Below are 23303 nucleotides of genomic sequence, written 5' to 3' on the forward strand. Positions count from 1 at the left end.
CTGGGAAGTGGTTTAGAGTAAAAGCTGTGCTTGCCCCAAGGAACAATGAATTCCAATTTTCATGTTAGTAACACAGATAGGAATGAGTTCCCTAATGCATGGGTTTGGAAACTGAATAATTTGAAATTATTTTCTGGACAGAAAGAAATGGTTAGAAAGAAAAGTCTTCAAATAATCACCAGTAATTGCAGATATTCCATTGTCAAATAACCCCTTCTATTTATGCAGTATTTAGGGACAAGATGAAAAAGTAAAAGAAAAGAAAAAAATAATGTAACGCAGACAATGCCAGAGTTAAAGACTCAGGAAATGGAACTGAGTATGGTTTTCCATGTGAGGTCTGATTGTCTAGTTCTCCTCTACAGTGGGACTGTTTCCAGTGGCATATTTAAAAGGAAGAGAAAAACAAAGGATTTCCTGCTCTTTTGTGACCTGAAGCTTCTGTAAGTTCCTCAAAGTGCCTTTAAAAGCACACAGGCCCACATCATGGACTTTTTAGCTTCTCATGGTTTATTTCCTTCCATACCCATTCTCTCAGAATATACATTCAGTTAAAAACCTCACAATCAGATAGAAAAATAAGTGCTTTACAGCTTGGTTGACACAGGCTCACCTAGAATCAAACTTGCTGTTCTTCTTTTTCTCATAACAATATTCCAAAACCACCCAGACAAACACAGAAACCATAATTCAAACAATTCAAATGTAACTTATAAAAAACCCCACTATAGAAAATTTTACAGACAAAAATAAATTAGTCTTTTTTGAGGTTAAATAATCTAAAAAATGCTGAGTACAAAAATTACGTTTTTTGCAGAAAAACAAGCTTTTTAAAAGGAAGGCTGATATTTATTTAAAAAAACAAAAATGCTACCCCTTCTATTGAGAGATTTAGTCTCATCTAGTGTATTTAAGTATTACAGTATATTAGTTGACTATTTTCATTATTTAATTTCATTTCAAATTAGAAAGAGACAAAAAAAGTTCCAGTAAATCAGTGTAACTTGCTTTGTGTAACTAACATTTAATAGAAAAACAATCCAATACCTCCTGGCTACCGTAATGAAAGTTGTGGTATTTTCCTTTTAGTATTCCTTTACTTCTCTCTTCTCCGTGTTTCCACCAACTCTGATCCACCACCCCAACAGAGGAAGGCACATATGTGTGCTATAAAATATGTACTTAAGGTTTTTCTGAAAAGGGCTTTAAATAAAATACGAGCTAAATACAGGCAGTCAAAAAGCCTCAGGATTTATTGATTCAGTCTTTGTAGGTTAGTTTAAGCTGCAAAGACTGAACCAATAAGCAAATGAACAGACATTCACTTTTGATTCAGGAAATGCACCCATGTGCCTGCACTGGCTCAAGCCAGGGGACACCAGAACATCGCTCTCTGGCTCGTAGCCAGAATGAGGTCTGTGTTTGCTTCCTCTCCTTGCTCCCCTCAAGGTCACTGGCATTTGCAGTCCAGAATCACAGCAGGACTCTGCAGAGTAACTCATCACTCCCTCTTACTTCTTCCAGGTACCTATGGGATGTGTAGTCCAGTCACAGCCAGCACTAAACAAGCAGAGCTCTGTACTTGGGGGAAGGGGAGTTTAACCCCCCCTCCCTAGCCCCAGACCTTAGCAGGGGTTTGCCTAGTGAACCCAATGAGCCAGCCAGTGAAGTCAGGGAGCCAGTCTTCACTGCTCCAGTAAGGGAGAAGAGGGGCAGGACCAGCCCTGCCCTCTGGAGCAGACAGCTCATCCCAGCCTACAGCTGCAAAATGCTGGGATGCTAGGGGACTCTGATTTAACTTGAAGCAGGAAGGGGTCTGGAACAGAAGTTTCATAAACTGGTTTGACCTAAATCATTTAAGTCTGATTCTACATTCAACGAGGTTTATCTTAAACCAGTTTCAACCATTTTGAAACTGTTTATGTGCACTGAACTTCTGTTCTGTTAGAGGTTTAAATCAGTTTCTGATCACTTAAACCAGTTCACATGTAACTTCTGTTCCTAGCCATGGTGATTCAAGCATAGATAGAAAATAAAGTAAGACCCTATCTAAAGACTATTTAAGTAAAATGGAAAGGCTTTCAATGACTTCAGCGACTGAAATAAATAATGACTTCTAGCTTGCAATCACATTCATTCCTCACATAGCTTCTCTCACCTGCAGGAAGTAATCAAACTATTTTTTCTAGTAGGGATTTGCAGCAAGGAAACACTCTAGAAGGACTTCCAATTTATGTACAAGTTAGGTGCTGAAACAGAATTCCAAGTTTTCCAGTATGCAGAAAGAATGCATTTCTACATTCAATTTTGACGTCAAACTGTGTTTGCTTTAATGACATAAACACCCCAATTATCCTCCTAGGCCAGATTTAGTTGTTCATACAGCAAAATGGCATGATTAGAATATATGCTTGCAAACCTGTTCTAGATAATCTAGCTAGCATAGGTAACAACAGCAGGGAAGACATGGTATATGAGGACACATTCTGATTCCATTCACCTGACATGTAAATCCACAGTAAACCCAAGAAATTAGCATGTGTTAGCAACAACAGTAAATACCCAGGATCTCTAGAGAGTTTGTATTGGTTGCTAGTACATACTAAGGTCCAGGTCACCACATCTTCGTTTCTTATGCTAGATTTAACTACTATAGGTAAGTTGGCATGTACTACAATCACGCTTTCATTTTGCTGAAGGGCTTTTAGTTTTGACAGGGCTTGTCCCACTCCTTCATTCTAAAGCCACAAACATTGTAAGCCTAGGTCTGTGTCCCTTCCTCTGTGCCCTCTCGTCCCCCAAAATAAAAGGGAGGGGTTTACCAGAGACAGCCGTAAAAACCAACATGCATCCTCCATCTAGAAATCTAATAATGATGTATATCGACCCTCTGACTTCGTAATTCAGTGGGTTTACACTGCACTTACACCAGAGAAGAATAATTCAGAATGTAGCTTCTAATACTTGCTTTCTACCACTCAGGAATCATTCTGTTTACTGTCCATGAAGAGGAATGCTCTGGGGTTTTTCTTCTGTTGCTACCTATAAAAATGTCATCCACATGTCAATTACCTAAGTTCCTGGAGAACGACCTTAGAGTTACCAAAACTGATTCAGATCATTCAGAACGATGTAGCTAATGTGAAGCATGAAAAAACCGCCTTTAAAATACTTGCGATGCTTGCCCAATAGGCCCCAGTCTGCCACAGTTAACACACAGATTTAAACTTGATACTACTGGTTAATGAGACTGCTTGCAGCATGTCAAGCCAAACACAAGCACAGGTCCACGCAAGACCACAACCTTAGTTTAATAATAGTGACTTTTAGGAAGAATTTTTTCAGCAACAGAAAATCACTTCACCTGGACTTTATTTATCTTTACCTATGCAAATAATCAGCATGAACACTGAATCACTACAAATTTAATCAAGTCATTGTCACTACCGTATATTTCAGATAGAATTTAGTATGAAACATGCCAGTCATTTTCAATCCACAACTCCTTTCAGCCTACTCAAAAGTGCTGCTAGCACATTATTACTGTAAATTACTGACTTTGGAAATGCTGACTAATGAAACTAGCGACAGAAAATTGTTGACATGTGAAAGTAATTATTCACAAAGAACTGCGACTTTTCTTTTTTGGTTTGATCATTTCTGTGCATGTATGCACCACACTTTGCTAAAGGCCAGTGCACCTCACTTGGTTGCTATGTCACTGTTTGGCTTTTTTTCTTTACACTTTAGGCCAGTGGTCACCAACCGGTTGACCAGGAGCCTCTTGAAGTCAATCCTGGGCTGCAGGGGCTGACCTCCCCTCCGCTCCCAGCTCAGCAGGTCAGTGGGCAAATGCAATGGGGCTCAAAGCGCAAAGCACGGAGGGGTGGGGCATGTACCCCCCCCCAAATGCAGGGCAGCACCGACAGCTGCACCAGGTCTGATATATGGAGTGGAACTGGGCTTGCCAAGCGCAATGCAGGCCAGGCCCAGCAGGAACAGCCCAGTGCAGCTTTCCCTAGATCCAGGGGCACCCCCTTCCCTGTGTGCTCCTGGGCTGCATGTCCCCCCTCCCCGCACCCCCCAGATGAGTCGCTCATGGCTCTGTCTCCCACCCCACCCTGCCCCAGCTGTGCAGGGCTTGCTCTTCTCTCACCTCCTGGGGTGTGGGGGGGAGGCAGATTGGGGCCCCAGCAGTGAGTGAGGGAGGGAGTGGAGCTAAGGCTGGGGCCTCGATCTACACTGCGCCCCCACAGCCCTCCCCTCCCCACCAGACCTACCTGCTGGGGGTGAGGGGGGTCGACCTTCAGTTCCTTAGTTCCTTTTAAATTCCAAAAGTGATCTACGGGCTAAAAAGGTTGGAGACCACTACTTTAGGCAATGGGGATAGGGATGAGCTACAACAGGCCAGAAAAAATATTACTACTTTTTAAAATTGAAACACTGGTCCATTTCTAGTCCTATTTAAGTCATACAATTGACACTGATTATGCATCCAATTAAGGGAATCAGAGAGTACCGGAACACCTCAGACTTGTTTGTGATCTATCTTGGCTCTGAATAGCTTGTCTACTTGCTCCTTTTTTGAATTGGAAAAATGGGAAACAGACTGCCTCTACTTGATGGCTGAAGCAGCTGAACAGCAGGAGGTGGCACTAATAGCATACTGTCAATTCAGAAGCAAGGTAAAAGCAAGGATGAAAGTGATAGTTAAGAGTTCATATCCATTACCCTCTATGGCTGGACACTTACGCATTAAGGTGGGGCAGCTTATGCATTTCCCTTTGCTCAAAGCTATGCCTAAAGTCACAGGGAGAATCATGACTATTAATCCAAAGGCAAAACTTAAGTCCTGGCTTTAATAGGGCCAGGACTTAATCCATAATCTAAATCTGAATTAACAATAATGAGAGGGCCTCTGCTATGCAGTTAGGTCTGGATATTGAATGACTGAAACTAATAGGAAGGGCACTTGATACCCAAAAGCTTGTCCAACAGCTCGCCCAACTACACAGTTGGTCCAATAAAAGATATCACAGAAAAAATCTTTGCCTCTTGTACATTTCCTAGACAAATCACAGCTACAACAACACTCCAGCTCTACTACAACATGGAAGATATCATAATTTGCCATTTGCAATAAAGGAAAAAAAATCAAAACATTAAGAAAAATCAAGCCAGATTACAGTGGCATTGTAACAGTGTGCCATCCCGGAGGCATTTGAAAATGGCTGTACTCCTGTAGCACTCTGGCCCCTATAGCTGCGCCCCTGTGGCACCAAGCTCTCTGGCTCCTATGGCTGTACCTCTACAGTACCAGGCTCCCTGGCTCCTATAGCTGCACCCCTGTGGGTGCTAAAGAGGTCTCCATCTCCCCTACAGCCTTAGCTACAAACCAGTTTAAAGTGAAACATAAATACTAAGCTCCTGGGCTATAAAAAACAGAAATAATAAGGGCATTTAACCTACTTACCCATGGCTCCATGTTTCTTGGTCACCCTGCTTGGTGCTCTCACTTGCAGGACTGCTTCACAGCTTCCTGGAGCCTTCAGTAATCCACCCTCTGCTACAGCCTGAGCTGGCCCCCATGACAATTAAACCCAGGGTTTAAATAGCTCTGGCCTGAGCTCTCACCCAGTCATGAGACAGTCCCAATCAACTAACTGGCCTGCAGGGCTATCCTTCAACCCCTGCTCTGCCGGCAGGCTGTGTTCTAAAGACTGGCTTCCTCTGCTTCCTAGTAACAGGGCTACGGTTCCCTGTTACAGGCATCTACTTGCAGACAGTGGTATGTACTTCATATGCCTGAGCAAGAAACATAACATGATCCTCAGGGGACATACCATCTACAACTAGCTAAAACACACAACTCCAAAAATGCAACATAACTATGCAGGTGGATCTCAGAAAAAACTGAGAAACCGTCTTTTTCACCTAATTTATTCTGGAAGCCTATTCAAAAAGGACAAGCTTACTTACTCTGCTAAACTAAGAGACAAATATAGTGATATACTTTACCACTATGCAAGTGACCCAAGTTCTCTCTCAAAAAATCCTGCTGATAGCAATCCAACACAAGAGGAAAAAGTGATATCAGTCATGACAGGAACCATCCCACAAACAGCATACCAACAACATGGGGGAGAATCAGGACAACACCAGTGGAATAATATAATTTACCTATTACAACACCCGCTATCCCATTCTGACCACATTCCAGCCAAAACTGACAAGATCAACAGGTGCAGTTAGCCAATTTACTCATGATTAGTGAGGTTTACTGCACCATAAGTATGTGCACATGCAGATGAACCCAGTCACTTAGATCCAGCAATGAAATAGTAATCAAACCTGTGGATAAAGAAGGATCCACGGTCATCCTAAACGATCATGACTGCATCACTGAGGCCAATACACAATGATCTGACATTAATTACTATAAAGGACTTGTGAAACACTGCTCACAAATATTCACCCATGAACTGAAAAACATCAAATCCTTTCCATATGAACTCCAGAAAAAAACTGCATGCATTTATTCCCCACCCTCCCGCTCCAGGAGTTTTTTACTATGTGCCCAAACCCTTGCAGATCCATTAGATCCACATTATGGTGCCCTCACTGAAGAATTATCCGATGTCATAGAAATTATCCTCAAATACTTTAACACTCAAAGAACAAGTTTTCTACAGGACACAACACACTATCTTAAAAAAATCCAGACCCAAGGTTTCATAGATTGTAAGGCTGGAAGGGACCTTGAAAGATCACTGGGTCCAGCCCCCCACACCAAGCAGGAAAGATAACTGGGGGTCAGCTGACCCCAGCAAGTTGACTGCCTAGTCTCCTCTTGAAGATTTCCCAGGTAGGTGATTGCACTGCCTCCAGGGAGAGCTTATTCCACAGTCTAGACTCCATAGCTGTGAAGAACTTTTTCCTAATATTGAGCCTGAATCAGTCTTCCAGGAGTTTGTGGCCATTACTCCCGGTTTTCCCCTTGGGTGCCCTGAACAGTTCCTTGATGTACTTCCCTAGTGTAGCAGTAAGTGGCTACCAGGTCCCCTCTTAGCCTTCTTTTCTTCAGGCTGAAGAGTCCCTCAGCCTTTCCTCATATGGCTTGCCATGTAAGAAACAACACTTACTGCCCAAAAGGTTGTCCAGCAGCTCTCTGGACTATACAGTTGGTCCACTAAAAGATATCATAAAAAATCCATTTTTTTTCACATACAGCCTCTAATCATTTGCAAAAGGAAACCAATAAGGCAAAGGAATAGTATATCTAGCTTCATAAGGAAAAACAAAGAGAAACTCAGTTAGTGCGAGTGATACTGGTTTGTAACTCATGACCTTATGAAGTATGCTTTGTATACAAAAGCTCATCTAACTCTATCCAATCAAGCAGTTGGTTGAATAAAAGATATGACCCACAAAAATTTTTGCCTCTCACGTATTTCCTGGAATGTCACAACTATAATACTTCAACACTAGCACTGACTTGTAACTTAAGTCTGAAATTAAATAAATAAAATTAAATATTTTAAACATTAGAAAAAAGGTGGCTTGAGGCTGCCCTATTTTCTGGACTGCACACTCTAAAGATGCACAGCAAAGGTTAGAGATCTGGCTAATAGGGCTTTTTTTTTAAAGTACATTTTGCAGTGACCCCAATTTGCCATGCAAATAATTCTTTCTTGACACAATGCATCAGTACACTTTTAAAAATAGAATTTATGGGACTACAATGCAAGGAAAATAACACAAAAATACAAAAATAGAATCACAATTGTGACAATAAACTATAAAATCATCCGTCTTCCTCTGACACAGACATGAGACCATATTTCTGCTTTTCCTAAACAACATTCAGAGCATGCAGGCACAGATTCACTCTTGGAAGTGCAGGAAAAAGTGCTAACCTTATGCCTCCCCTGCCTCCCATGCAATCCAGCTGGGGGAGGCAGGTTCTGATATGATCAACTCCTTTCCTACGGCTTTTGCTCAGGGGAGGGTAGTTTCAAGTTCCACTCACTCTCTTTAGGAATTTTGCAGGAAAAAGACTGCCTAGGAGAGATACAGATTCACTGCATCCTGGCTTCCCATAACCCTGTCTTTCAGGATGAAAAAAACCCATGTGGCCCACAAGGCCAAGGCAGAAGAATGTTAATTAAACAGAGAGCAGGTTTCTACTTGCTGGACAACAATAAAAGAAGTTGGCATGGTAGAGAGGGTGGTGTCATTAGGCAAGGAAGCACAGAGCTGCCAGTTGCAAAATAGGTGGTCAAAGGGGCTGTGTGGGACGGGAGATGGAGAACTGTGCTATCTGAAGGGCTGTGGGAGGACAAGGGGTGGAAAAGAGCAACGGAAGTGAGCTTAACTTTGAGAAGATTAGGTAGGCAGGCTCTTTGTTCAGAAATAACATGTGAAAGACAAAATGAACAATGAATTACTCAGAATATACCACAGAAGGAGCCCTTAACATCAGTAAGTCAGTTCCCCCTCTTTTCCTTCTTTAGAGATGATCCTAACCCTGGAAATATATTTCATAATAGAAAATGATGAAAAATAATCTTTCCTCTGAAGTTCTGTTTTTTATAGAAATATTGACTATTTTGACCAGGTCCCATATATACAGATTCACTGTAACTACAAGAAATATCTAACATCAAACTGGTCACAGGAAAGTTCTACTCCTATAGAGAGTACCAGCTCTAATTAATTTCAATAGGTGCTGCACATCATAGTCTAGAATTTGACCTATAAATGAACACTGTGCGAATAATTGATTGTATGCATCTCTAGCCAAACCAAATACCAACCGGACGAAAAATCTGTTTTGCATGACCCAAAAGAAAGTTCTTTCAAAAAATGAAATACAAATCACAACATCTGAAACAAATATTTCATTTGACCCAAAAAGAAATCTTTATTAGCAGTTTTTTTAAATCCTTTTCTTACAAGTTTTTGTAAAACTGCATTTTGTCAAGTTCAAAACAAGTATCATTTTTAAATGATAAACCTGAAAACAGCAAAAGCCAAATATTTAAACTACTCTGAATTTTTATTTTGTGCTGTTTGATACAAAGTATTCACTAAAATTCAACCTACAGTGCAAACATTTTCAGCTTTCCCAATACTGTATTTTAGTACACTGTTAACTAGAAAAAATTACCAAATCTATTATTAATATTACATTATCTGCTTGTGTAAACCAGTTATTAATTTGTTATAAGCACCTAACAGCTACAGATAATATTAAGCAAAAACCAAGCATCTTTGTGTGTGTGCATGTGCACCTCCTTTATATATCTCCATATAAGATAGTGGCCAATATTTTGTTGAATATTCCTTATTTATAGTGGAATCTTCAACAAAATATTGGCCACTATCTTATCAGAACAAACTGGAGAAAGATATGAAAAATAGCATAAATGTTATGTAAGCAGTTCTTGTTTGTGTTTCACATGGTTTACAATTCTTTTAGGAGCTAAGAAAGCCGAAGTAAAGCAGGAGCGATGGATATAATGCAATAAAGGTTATTAAATTTAAATTTGTGAATGAGGTACCATGAAAACTAGCCTTTAAAGGCCTATCAGAAAAAATTATAAGAGCCAACAGTCTTAACTGATACTGTAAAATAGAAATAAATCTGTGTCTCAGTGACACAAGTACTTTGGTATTATAAACAGAACTGCGAGATAGAAACCAATTTCAAAAATAAAAAGGAGCAAAAAGAAAAGGAGAAATTATTTCACTTTAATATGAATCATACTAGAAAAACTCCTCAGACAAACATCTGTTTGCTATTTTCTTTGTTCCAGTCAGTTCTGTCATTTAAGCTGACAGCATTGCAATGCCTTTAGCAGAACCAGTATAGTATAATGGAAGTTTAAGGCTCTGACCTAAAGGCCAAAGAGGTAACAGAAAAAACTCCTTTTGAATTCAACGGGCTTGGATCAGACATTAACACGCCATGACTGATATGAGGGATGAGTGAGGTGTGTTTAAGTTAAAGCATCCAGCTCAGGAGCCAAGACACTGATCCTAGAATTTGCTTCACAAGTGTAGGGATCCAACCATCTGGAGTGAATTGCAGGACTGGGCCCACCAATAAAAATGTATCAATTGATAGCACGTTTTGTTAGACCAGCTGATAAGAGCAGTGGAACACAGTAGTTTGAGTTAACATGTATCCATTTATCTCATTCTGCTCAGAAAACATATTATTGGGGGGGGTTTAAATGTGCATTATTATAATTTAATTAAAAATGTTCTGGGAAATTATGTAATATCAGTAAAGCAAATATAGAAAGAACTTGGCACAGAATGGGCTGTGCGAAACAGCACCATTTCATTTCAAATTCTATTTCACCATTTCGAAGGGCAGTGTTTCGTTTCATCATTTCAAAGTACCGTTTCATTTCATTTCCTTGAACCTGTTTTGCTGATTCAATACATTTTGACGTTTCGCCCGTAGGCTGTAAGGGGGAATCATGAAAATGCCTATACCTTTCTCATTTCTTGCCTAATCCAGATGAAAACTGCAGGGCTGGTAGCCCCTTCTAAGGGCATGAAGCCTGCCAAGATAGGTGCAGAGGTTCCTGGGAAACTGCACCTCAAAGTGCTGACAAGCAAAACTCGTGCCACTTGCCAGCAGCAGCAGCCTCCTGTCATCCTTCACACAGGTCTGGGGGCCTGCACGCTCGGGAGGACAGTGGGGTTGTGCAAAACCCCTCCCAAGGGTTCAGGTCCCCGGATCTGTGTGAGGGATGACAGGAGGCTGCCTCTGACACCCAGCACCGGAAAGACTGGTGCCACCACTGGCCCAAAGGCAGCAGCCTCCTGTCATCCCACGTGCTTCCAGGACCGGTGCAAAAAAACAGAAAAAAAAAAAAGTCATCCCACATGCAGATCTGGGGGCCTGAACCCCTGGGAGGAGTCCAGCAGCACTGGGAGGGCAAGTTGAGCTCTGTGGAGCCACCGGAGCTGGTTGGGGCATAGCCCTGGCTCTCCCCACCTCCCACCGCTGGGCTGCACTCTCTGTGGCTAAACCAGCCCCCTGGAGCTCAGTGCAGCAGCAGGAGAGCCAGTGGCAGAGCCGCTTGGAGCACAGCCCTGGCCAGTGGCTCTACTGTGCCAGTGGCTCTAGGGGGCTGGAGAAACTGGTCAGAGTGCAGCCTGATGGCAGGAGGTGGGGGAGAGCCAGGACTACACTCCAACTAGCTCCACCAGCCCCAAGAAGCTCAGCCTGGCAGCAGGAGGTGGAGCACAGCCCTGGCTCTCCCCTGCCTCCAGGCTGAGCTCTGTGGTGCTGGCGGAGCCAGTCAGAGTGCAGCCCAGTGGCAGAAGGCGAGGGAGAGCCAGGGCTGTGCTCTAAAAAGCTCTGCCAGCTCCACAGAGCTTAGCTTGGTAGCAGGAGATGGAGCACAACCCTGGCTCTTCCCCGCCTCTCACCACCGGGCTGCTTCAAAACTCAAAACATTTCAAGTGACCTCGTTGCATTTCGAAGCTGTTTTGAAGCCCATTGTTTCATTTCAATTTCGCTGTTTCGAGCTCAAAACACGTCAAAACAGCTTCTAAACAAAACATTCATCAGAATTTTGCACAGCCCTAGTGGCCAATGCATCTGCCAGGATGCCTGTTGCAACTGTAGCAGAGATATGCATTAGTTCTGCATAATGCAATTAATATATCAGAATAAACTGAATTGTGGTGGTTTTCAATAAAACTTTTTTTTGGAAAGCTCTCAGAGATGGGCAGAAAATGTACTTTTGATTGAAAATCTCAGTCTTTCTAAAAGACCACTCCATTGATTCAAGTAATATACAGATTTGACAAACCATGCAAATCACATTTTAAAGTTACGGCAGGTCTCATAAAAATTGTCATAGTTAAGTGGCATAGTTAAAGATTTTTAACTGCATGAAATATATCTTAATTCTACAAATCAGTGAAGTTTCTATATCAGCCTCAGCCAAAGCTACTAAGCTCAAGTCTTCCCATGGATCTCTCTGGGTTTTTATCCACACGTACTCTTCTCCTGAATTCCTAGCTTTAAATGGGCCCTACAATCCTTGTTCCTTTATAAAGAGCCCAGTTTCATTTTCCAATTTTCCTCCCTCCTCATAAAACAAATGAAAGAGAGAAAGTTCAGTTTGGCAAACCATTAGTTATGCAATGACCCCACTGAAATTACTGGGATAATTCATACAGAAAAAGAACTTTAAGTGAGTTAGGCAGAATCAAAAGCCCATAGAAAGGCAGAGATTAGTCCTATTGTGAGTGCATAATTTTTCCTAATTTGTTTTTCATATGATCCTCTGTAATCTTTTATTTCTGTTATTTTTAAGAATCTGAATGGTGAAAAGATGATACAGCTTTACCACTCCAAAGAAGTCTTAGCGAGGGAACAGAATTAGAAAGAACTCCCCCTTCTGTATCACCAAAAGATCAGAACAGGCTATCTCCTAAGGAGTGTATTTAGGGCTGTAAGGGCAGCTCCTCCCAAGCTGACTGGAGCCCTCTGAATGTCTGCATTCTTCACTTCTCTCAAAATTCTGACAAAATCCATCATTTCAAGAATACCACCATCATTTGAGACTAATTTAAAACAAATTCTATGAATTTCCATTAAAAAAAAATAATTTTCCATAATTTTTCCATTTTCCTCCTAATACAAGTTTCTAGCACGACAAGGTCAACACATGAGAAATCAAAAGCGAATGAGATAAGAAATCAAACCCAATCACTAATTTAGGAAAAGAGGAAATGGGTAATAAGGGCAGATAAATGACAATTAAAAGAAATGGGTATTGATTTCATTTCTTGCAAATCCCAAACTCTCAGGGAGTCAGGATGGGATGGGTTACCACTATTAAGGTCTGATCAGTATTCTTGTAAAAAGGCGCAGCTGTAGAAACGGAGCCCATTTAAGCCTTTGGTTTAATATGTCCTCTTAAAGTTGCAGCAGCATGAAGTTTGGAGACAAAGTTCAAGTAATAATATCATATATAACTTGGTACGTGTTGCAGAGTCATTTAACAGACATATTAGTTTGCAGCGACACTAATTCCTTCTGACCTGTTCTGTGGTGCAAGGTGAGAAAAACATAAGGGTCATTCTCCAGTCATTAAAGGGGTCACTAGTGATACATCATTCAACAAAATTGCTAACATACTCTAACAATTTCCACAGAATCAGCACATGTACCTGCTCTGGGGAGCAACACCTCCAAAAGTTAGCTTTCCATTATCAGAGGAGAGGCTGTGAAAATAAATGTTGACAAGAACACAGAAACCTCCACTCACAAGCACAGTTATAACATCGCCAAAACCTTCAGACAAGTGCATCATTCCCTCCAGCACTGCTCAGCCCTTTACCCTGTCTGTTTTACATTGATTAATATAGCGTTCTAGTTCAATTGGTTTAGTCATTTTTCAAATTACATATTGTTTAATACAATTCAGTTATTTTGGTTAGGGAGCATTTCTCCCCTCCTGTGAAATAACTAAACTACGTAAAAGGTAACACAGTAAAACATCTAGCACAGGGATGGGCAATTATTTTGGGCAGAGGGCCACTTCCTGAGTTTTGGCAAGCCATCGAGGGCCACATGACAGGCAGCCAGGGGCAGATAAATATTAATTTTCTAAATTTTTTAGGGGCCCTGAAGGCCAGATAGAATGGCTTGGAGAGCTGCATCCGGCCCATGGGCCACATTTTGCCCACCCTTGATCTAGCAGTTTTAATTGTCCATCAAATCACCTTAGTTAAGGACTTGCTTGTTTTACTTAACAGACAACCATTTTCCTGCGTTTATAATCTGACCTTAGAAATAACTCTGGGCTGAAATTTGAAATGCATATGTTACTGATATAATAATTGTTCTGGAAACTTAATTTAGTTAATTACAGTTGTAGGCCAAGTCAGAACCCAAATATCAGAGTTTTTGTACTGCCACAAGTTCATGACACCTATAAGCCTCTCTAGGGCTATTTCTGCACAAGACACTGACTGTGCAGTCATTACTGTGCAGTCATTTAATACTTTTATAAGCAAGTACTAAATGACTGTGCAGTAACTAGGAGTTACCACGCAGTAGCATCACTGAATGGCTTTTTTGTGATGCTGACTGCACAGTAGCCCAAGACTACAGCACAGTAGCATTGCATCATGCTTGTTTCCACATGATGCTACTGCGACTACTGCGTAGTCAGCATCTCATGTAGACATGGCCCAGGATTGCTTGGGATGTTATATCAAAAGAAGATTGTGGTAAACTGAGAGCAGTATTAACACTGGTTGCTAGGAGTACACCTACAGTTAGACATTATTACAAAAGTAAACAACTTTTACATTTACATTGCACTCAAATAAAATCCATGGAACAACAATAAAAAAAGCTGTTCACATGAATGGCTCCCATTCAAACAGGAGTTTCCTGAGCCAGCTCCAACTTCTCTATAGAGAGCTAGTGTTCAAAGAAATGCCCGCAGGAATGCCCCCAGAAACTACAGTGGTAGTACTAGATTCTCTTAGATGAAGGAAGTTTGGAATCAAGAGCAAAGACATGCTTTCACAGCTGAGGGAAACTATAAATTCACTGGTCAATCTGAGATGAAGGATGCTTGTTGTAGGGATAAGAGACACTATAATCTAGAGAAGAAGCTATGAATTGCAGTAGCTGTGAAAAAAGAAAAGTTTGAAAAGTTATCATTTTACTATTGCATCTGTATTTTTCTTGTATGGTCTAAAACAGTAATGATCAACCCCTAGCCTGCAGACCAGATCCAGCCCATGCAGGCAGAGTAGTAGGAAGCAATAATTGCTGCTCCTCCGTTGCCAAATTTCTGGACCCATGTGGAGCCCCGTGAGCTGGAAAGTATGGCTGGGCCCACTGGGCCAAAAAAACTCGGCATTACTTGTATAAAGAATGACTGTCAGAAATCACTGCACAGACAATGTTGGCGAGCTTCCATTAGCATGTCCTGAAGAGACAAACTGGAAGCTTATAATGTTCATATGGTTGAAGCTCTCATAAAAGGTATTTAAAGAGCGAAGAATTCTCAAGAAACCAGCTCAAGTCTCAGGGTCTAGGCAGTTAAACCGTGGGATTCTTCTTTCAGGAGCACGTGTTCTAGACCATGTCCAAGAACAAATCTTTTGTTCAGTTACCATGAAGTCATATGGCAGGCATAAGTTATAAATAATTCAAAAAAAGCTCAAGAAAGGCCAGCTTTTGAGCCTTGTATGAATCATAATATTGGTCCATGACTAATACAAAAACATCAATGTCAGTGTCCACTCTGTTTACTTACTCTATGATAGGAACACCTAATCCAAATCTGGAGTGAAGTAAGAAAAGGTCACAAAATGAAACAAGTAGGTAGTAAGTCTAAAACTAACAAGGAGGAAGCTTTTTTTTCACACAGCATACATGTGATGCATGAGGCTGCCAGAGAGTGTCAATTTCCATGCTCCAACACACTCGATTACTCAAGTCTGCTCCCCGCATGTGTGTAGGAGCCCAAACTGTTCTGTCAGAGGCCTAAAGAGAACTATGGACTGCACAAGCCCTATCAACAGGGTTGGTTGTAAAAGTTTTAGTTGACAAGCAGGCAGCCAGGAAAACATTCTGGGAACTCAGAGAAAAAAGGATACAAGTTATTTTAAACTTGCTTCCCCAGTGAGGGTTTATATAAGGAAATGGAAAATAGTTTCACAGAGAAAGGTAGCTATTCACAAATTCAGGTCAAATTTGGCAAAGTTTCAGCCAAAGAAAACAAAATTTGTAATAGTTAACATGCTTCAATAAATGTTGCTTCAATTTAGGCTTTGAAAATGGTAACAATGAAGTTAACAAAAAAGGGTTAAATCTACTCCAAAAAGGACAATTCACTTTTGGGTCAAACAAAACATTTTATTTTACCTAAAATAATTTTATTCAGTTATGTTTTGCCAAGAAAATCAAATTTTTTTTGGGACAACTTAATGATTTTGGGAGGCTTTTTATGTTTCTGTTTTCATCGAGCTGAAGAAAAATCAGTCACACATCTCTACTTGCTAAACACTCAGATGAAATCATAGTTAGAATTCCTTAGTTGCACATTGATTCCACAAGTTCTCTCATACAATTTGTCAGGTGTTTCACAAGGTACTCATTCTTTTTCCAAAATGTTTTTATTTTCCAATGGGTTTCAGCTGCAAGAGAGCTCTGTTGCTATTATTTGTTTGGCATAAAACAACTCTAAGGCTAGGGACAGACATTACACATAAACCAGTTTAAGTGATCAGAAACTGGTTGAAACCTGCAACTGAACAGACATTCAAGCTAGGGACAGACATTCAAAAAGCCTAATCCTAAATTGATTCAATTTGGCAGGTCAGTCTAACCTGCCTAGGCTGAATCAGTTTGTAACTGCACAGACATCCCCTTTGGATGCTAAATGAAAAAATGCAGTGGCTCAGGCTAGAAGCAGGAGGGGGGACGCTAAAGGAGCCCTCCCTTCCCTTTCACAGTCCTAAGCTGAGGAGGGGCATGGCCAGGCCCTCCAAGCATGACACTCCGAATAGGGAAGACTCTCTCCCGCCCTGCTAGCCAGTGAGGGGCCAGCAGAGAGTTGCACAGCAGCTGTAGGCAAGGGGGCCAGAACAGCCCCCGACCCTGGCCAGCCCTCAGCTGCTTGTGCAGCTGCAGGCCTAGGTGCTGCACAGGGCTGGCGGCCTGGTGGTGGTTGCCAGGCTCCGGGCACCTCTGAACTGACCGGGAAGCCAGCTTCCCAGGCAGCCCCCACCTGGAGGCGCCAGACATCAGCTGGTGGGGCAGGGATGGGGTTATTTCCTTCCCTCTGTCATCCCATGGAGGGGACAGAAGGGGCTTATTCCACTGCTCAGCAGCAGCAGTGCTTGGGGCAGGCAGACCCGGGTGTGGTCCTGCAGGGACAGTGGAGGTATAGGAGAGAATAATCCCCCTCCCTGCCCCCTCTGGCTTGGGGGCCACACTGGCCCACCACTGCATCAGTGACTGTGGAGCACCTAGTGGACCCTGCTCAGGTCTCTGCTGGTGGGACAAGGAAGGAGGAATTAAACCCTCTCTGGCCAGTTCAGCTTGGGCTGGCCATGCCACCTCCTCCGCCACAACTTCTCTACAGCTGAGGGCATACTCTAGCACCCCTCAGTTCCTTGCCTGAGCAACTGTAGGCATGTGACCACATTGCCTCACTCCAGAGGGACCATCTGTCCTGTTACAAACTGGTTCAAACTAGGCAGGTTAGACTAACCTGCAAAGGTTGAATCAATTCAGACTCCAGCTATTTGAATATCTGTCCCTAGCCTAAACAACACAACCAGAGTATCAAAGCATCCCAAAGGCTTTACCATGTCTGAATTAAAATGACAAATGGACACAGCTGTCTTGATTAAAACTACATGGTTCTGCCCAATTTTCTACAGACCTGCCTTCTCTGCCCCATATTACTGAAATAGAAGCTTTCAGGAGTTGTTGAAAACTCTGACTACTGAATATCACGTCTAAGCCAACCTGTTCAATAACAGCATTCAGATCCTTAAAAACAAACATGAAGACATGGTCCATATCCTTGGCCCCTGCCATGGCTGCTTTATGATATTGTAAGCATCATAAAGCTTCTGGGGGATTCAAAAGTGAAACCAAATGGAGGTGTAGCTGGAGATTTAGTTCACGAACTTTGAAAGCCTGACATAACTCCCATTTTGCTTAATGAGAAACCTCCACTTATTTCAATAGGACTTGAGGTTGTTCCTTTAATTAACAAGCCTGATTATCAAGCTAGTTGATAAAGAATCACACTTACAACCTCATATATCACATTTAGGGCACTGTGACAGTTAAAATTCATTCTAGGAAAAAACTGATGAAATACTCATGTTGTATTTCTGTGCAAAGAGACAACATGAGCTTGAAAACCAAATCCACTGATGAAATGAAAGAATCTTAGGAATCCTGGATGATGGAACTCTAACAACCTACTGATTTGGTGGTAGAAAATAAAATTCCAGTTGTGTAGAATCTGAATGTAAAAAAGGACTTGATTAGGAGAAAGAGGCCTATTAAGGGCAAGATTAGGCCACCTTTCCTATTTGGATTTCAGTGGGAATGTTAACAGAGAAGAAAGCACTACTCACTGTAAGGAGGAAGAGGAATCTGGCTTGTATGGTCAGCACCCCTTAGAAATTAATATATATTAAAGATGAAAAAGCACAATGATACCTCAGAAGAACCCATCCTAACAGACTCATAACAAAACTATTCATTATATTCAAAGAGGAAGAGAGACAAGATTATAGGAAGAAGATCAAAGTACCATAAGTATGCTAAGATAATATGATCTAAATTAAATGACTCTAAAGTGGGTATAAAACTAGTACATAATCCTGCTCACAGAGTAGCCATCAATGGCCCATCTCCTGACTGAGGGAAAATATCAAGCAGGGTTCCCAAGAGCTAAGTCCTGAGTCAAGTATTGTCCAGCATATTCACTAATGACTTCCAGGAAAGAATTGAGCATACTGCTGTATTTACTCAAATATAAGATGATCCTGAATATAAGATGACCCCCAATGATTACATTGTATATATGAAAATTGTATAAATTAGGTATCATATTCCAGAATATACAATCTAATTACTGGAGGTCTGCCTTGAATTTCTCCCCCTCCCACTGCTACCGGAGGGAAAAGGAATCTGGGGACAGGATCAGGGAATCCCCTTGCCCTCTGCTTCCCCAACTTCTCCCCACAGCCTCACCTCCGCCCCAGCATCCAACATATTCTTACTGTCAGACCCTGCTTTCCCCGAGCACATGAAAGGGAGGAACAAATCTGAAAACACTGACCTTGAAATAAGCAAATTTATAGTAATTTGCATAAAGACAAGTTGCTACCAGTACCCATACCCAGACTTAGTTCCTCCAGAGTTGATACATTTTACCTTATTTGAAACTGCTGCAAGTTTTAGGACAGGTACTCTATAAACACATGTTTAAGCAGCACTTTTGTACTTACTTTTCTATAATACAAACTATGTATGATTTCAGTCTACAGCCAAAGGCTCATGATTTACCATATAGGTCATTGATCTGGCCCTAGCAGAGTCAGCAGCATTTCATACCATGGTGACCTCACAGCTCAGCACTACTCAGTATTTGTTTGCACTCCAGACATCCCCCTCTCCTCCAAAGATCCATGTGCTAATTACACCTCCACTCGTAACTGGATCTGGGTATTCTTGCTATTAGTCCTAGAATCCTCCAAAAAATGTATATGCAGATGAGGGGTCATCTTCCAAAACACTGATGAAAGAAATTGAACAAAACTGGCCCCAGGACCAACCCCCGGGGAATTCCACTTGATACCAGCTGCCAACTAGACATTGAGTCACTGATTACTTTAAGGCCGACAATCCAGGCAGTTTTCTACCCACCTTACAGTCCATTCATCCAACCCATACTTCCTTAGCGTGCTTGCAAGAATGTATGTGGCTTGGATGGTTTAGTCAGGGATGATCCTGCCTTTAGCAGCAGGTGGACTAGATGACTGCTTCCAGCCCCACTTTCTTATGACCCATAGAACTCCCTCACCTCACCTCATGGCAACTCATGCTTAACACACCACAGCGTGAGAAAATGCACAGGAAGCTTTTTAACACCCTGACTGGGATGAAGTTTTACCTCCATTACATAAGAGGACCCAGTGGCTGCAAGCATGGCAGCAGCATGTCTGAAGCAAATCTGTTTGTGAGTCTGTTTGTGAGTCTGTATTTTTGTTCTCATTAGAGCTCATAGCTGTGTTTTATTTAGAGATGTGCCTGAGCTGTTATCAAAGATCCAGACCTGACCATTGGGAAGCTGGGATCTGAATCTGTGACTTACCCCTGCATGTAGTATGGTCCTGAACTGGAATAATTCCCAGCACTCTTGGACTTCGGAAAAGGTGCGATTTCCATTCCATTTCATAGTTGCAGCTTGCCTTGTTTGTAAAGTACCTGGGAGACTTCCAGTTCCATACAAATACCCATGACTTCAAACTCACCTTTGAAACTGCTGGAGTTCAAATGTGAGGTTTACGTTGGCCGGGTGGTGAATCGGCACCAGCACACCACCATAAAGTGGGTCTACGCCAGGGCTAGAGCCAATCCCGGCTCTTCCTGGACCCGTTGTTTTTTGGGTTATTTTCTTTTGTTGCTGTGGCATTTTTCCTCACCATGGTTTCGCTCCCACCAGGCTTCCAGTTCTCTTCAGTGTCCCACCGGCTCAGAAGCTCTCTCTTTCAGAGTAAGTTTTTTCTCGGGGCATTGCCCCAACCACAGTTTCCATTACTGAGCACGTGCTGATTTTGGCAGCAGTTTAATGATACTTAATGAGGTTTCCTTGTGTTCATATCTTAAGATGGGAGCTTCCCCTCCCCACATCTTGCCTTATGTTTGGGTAAATACAGTAAATGGAAAACAACTGACTTTAATACCTAATAGCATAATGGGATGTATTGAAAAGAAATACTGTATATGAGCCACAGAAAGTTATTCTTTGACTTTATTCAGCAGTGATGAGTATTCACTTTGAGTACTGGCATCACACTACAAAAAAGAGGCACGGACAAATTAGAAAGAGTCCAGAATGAAGCAAAAAACCCAAAAAACCTAAGTCAGATGTCTAAAAATGGTGAAAAAATACTTGGATTATTTAGTCTAGAGAAAAGGTTGGCGGAGGGAGGAATTAATAACAGTCACTGAATACAAAAACAGGGTTGTTATGAAGAGGATGTTACTAAATGATGTCCTGTCCTCTGTGGACATACAGAAGATATAATGAACTCGCAGCAAAAAGATATAGGCTGGATGTTATGAAAAAGGCTTGTAACTATGAGGGTGCTTATGTACTGGAGAAGATTACCTAGAGGGGTTGAAAAGTCTGTCAGGGAAGTTTTTTAAAATTTATATGAAACACAAAGTTGTTGAGCATGCTTTACACAGGAGTGTTCTTGCCTTCAGCAGGTGTTGGACTAGAGGCCTTCTGAGATCCTACCTAATCTTAATCTAATATGGCTATGGACATACAAATTTGAAGTGTTTCAGAGGTGCTTGGAGCACTACAAGCAGCAAGAGTGCAGACAGTCATACCTGGTAAAGTGCTTAAAAATGGGCAAAGCACTTTAAAAATACCCCTTCCCCTCTCCCAGCCCCAACACCAAATTAGAAGAGGAGCATCTTTGAAACACTTTGTTTGAAACATCTTCCCGAAATGTCTATGCCATTAAGTGGACCATGAGGGTCAGTGCGTTTTGTGGGATAGATCCACACCTGAATCAGAGTCATGAAGAAAAACAATAAATACTATGAACTGCTTGGAAGGAAACTCTACAAGAGGACCCCCATGAGTTTTCCAAGAGAACTGTGCAGTTTGGTCTTTACCTCTTAAATATAGACATGTAAGACATAAATACTATTTCATATTCTAATTTCTTTTCCATTCTATTTCATCAAGATTTGGCCCCCTATGCAGGAAGTATAGAAACCTGTTCTTCAAAATGACTGATATGCAAAGATCTTTAGAAAGCCAATTCTGGATTCAAGTGAAGACCAGTAAGGAGGAAAAGCCTTTCAGTGGAACTGGGAGTAATCCTATATGTGTGTCTACCCCTACACAAGAATATTATATAAAAATGTCTATGTGCTTTGCTTATAAAACTTTGGGCTAGGGTCCCAAAAATAGTACAACATACAAAGAATAAGCAAGAACATACCATCAGTGCCTCTTCCGTACACTTTTCCTTCTGCACTGGAGTACTGGGAAATTCCAGGAGAGATTTCACGGTCTTCTTTTTGGCTTTTTCCATTTGAACATTGGTAAAATAATTGACGGCAGCAAACTCAATAAGAGCAGAGAACACAAAAGCAAAGCAGACAGCTATGAACCAGTCCATGGCAGTGGCATAGGATACTTTTGGCAATGAATGCCTTGCACTGATGCTCAACGTTGTCATTGTCAAAACTGTAGTTATTCCTTCAAAAGCAAAAAGACAAAGAATGTATCATTGCAGTACATAGGAATAAGAGTAAAAATAGGCAGGTGACTTTTAGGGAAAAAATATCTACACAAACTACTTAGTATTCCTGAATTTATTATCATAAAGCCTATCATCATCAACAAAAATGCCATCAGATTGCAGATATTAAGATGATAAATATTTAATTGAAAATGCCACTTAGACCATCTCACCAGCAAATAATGAGATAGGTACAACCTTGAAGTGAAAAAAATAATATTAGATAAACTTACATCTTTAAAGGAACATGCACCAGAACCAGTCATGAGGAAATCCTGCTATGGGCAAGTTTGGTTTCGCATTGCAACAGTAAAAATACACTAGAGCCATAAGTCTGAGCTCAAGACTTCATGTCTCAGACTAGTGTTTCCATACTAGCAAAAAGTGTGGTAATCATAATGAGCTGAAGCTCCTGAATTTATTTCTGTGTGTGATCATTAATAGAGATGAGCTTCCCCAATATAAAACCTACTGGGAAAAAGGAATTATAGGAAAAATAAGTGGACCCTTTTAGGTTCACCTTATAAGGTTATGATTGTGTCACATTCCTTGTGTAATCTGACAGATGAAGAAAGACAATTACTTTCTTTAAGGATTTTATGGTAGTGTTAGAGTGATGTTGTACCCATGATGGTACAGGAATTATCTCTGAGGCAAGGATTTCTTGGGGTGATATCTTTTTATTGGACCAGCTGAACAGTTGGGATAGAGTTAGACAAGCTTTCAAATGCAAAACATCAAGACATCAGGATCTGATGAAGAATGTCTTGCATTTTAAAGCTTGTTTAACTCTATCTTAATGATGCAGTTGAAGACTTCTTAGGTTGCTGTCTTATTGTATCAAGGAATTTACTAATTCTGTACTTAATAAAAAGGTTGTGTCGCTCATAAATCCAAACTCATGACAATATATTGTCACTAACCACAATATATACTTTATAAACAGCTAAAAGTGTTAGTACTCTTTGGACAGAACACATAGCACTATGAAAAGCCACAAGCAAATAATATTTTCTATTAAAAACTTCATATTGTATATAACATATTGGACTCCTCAGACAAAAAAGGACTAAATGTTCCACTGTGATCTGTAAGGTCAGCTTCCTGCAAACACCAACTGTGCACACGTTTTTTGGATGAAAAACCATATAAGAGGTCATACTTGATAGTCACTTCACAGCTTTGGATCTCTTCCCCCTTGAAGCCCAGAGACCAAGCTGGACATC

The 23303-nt window shown here is 41.2% G+C and overlaps 1 protein-coding gene across 1 annotated transcript in view; it reads right to left on the reverse strand.

Annotated features, from left to right (window-relative positions):
* GABRA4 (gamma-aminobutyric acid type A receptor subunit alpha4) overlaps window positions 1-23303 on the reverse strand; it is an 89893-nt gene that overhangs the window by 29684 nt on the left and 36906 nt on the right. The window contains exon 8 of the mRNA XM_090035875.1: window positions 21775-22034. Coding sequence (XP_089892001.1) covers window positions 21775-22034 — 260 coding nt within the window. The remainder of the gene's footprint in view (window positions 1-21774; window positions 22035-23303) is intronic.

This window comes from Crocodylus siamensis, chromosome 2 (assembly GCF_052110815.1).
Source record: "Crocodylus siamensis isolate JL-2025a chromosome 2, ASM5211081v1, whole genome shotgun sequence".
Taxonomy (NCBI): domain Eukaryota; kingdom Metazoa; phylum Chordata; order Crocodylia; family Crocodylidae; genus Crocodylus; species Crocodylus siamensis.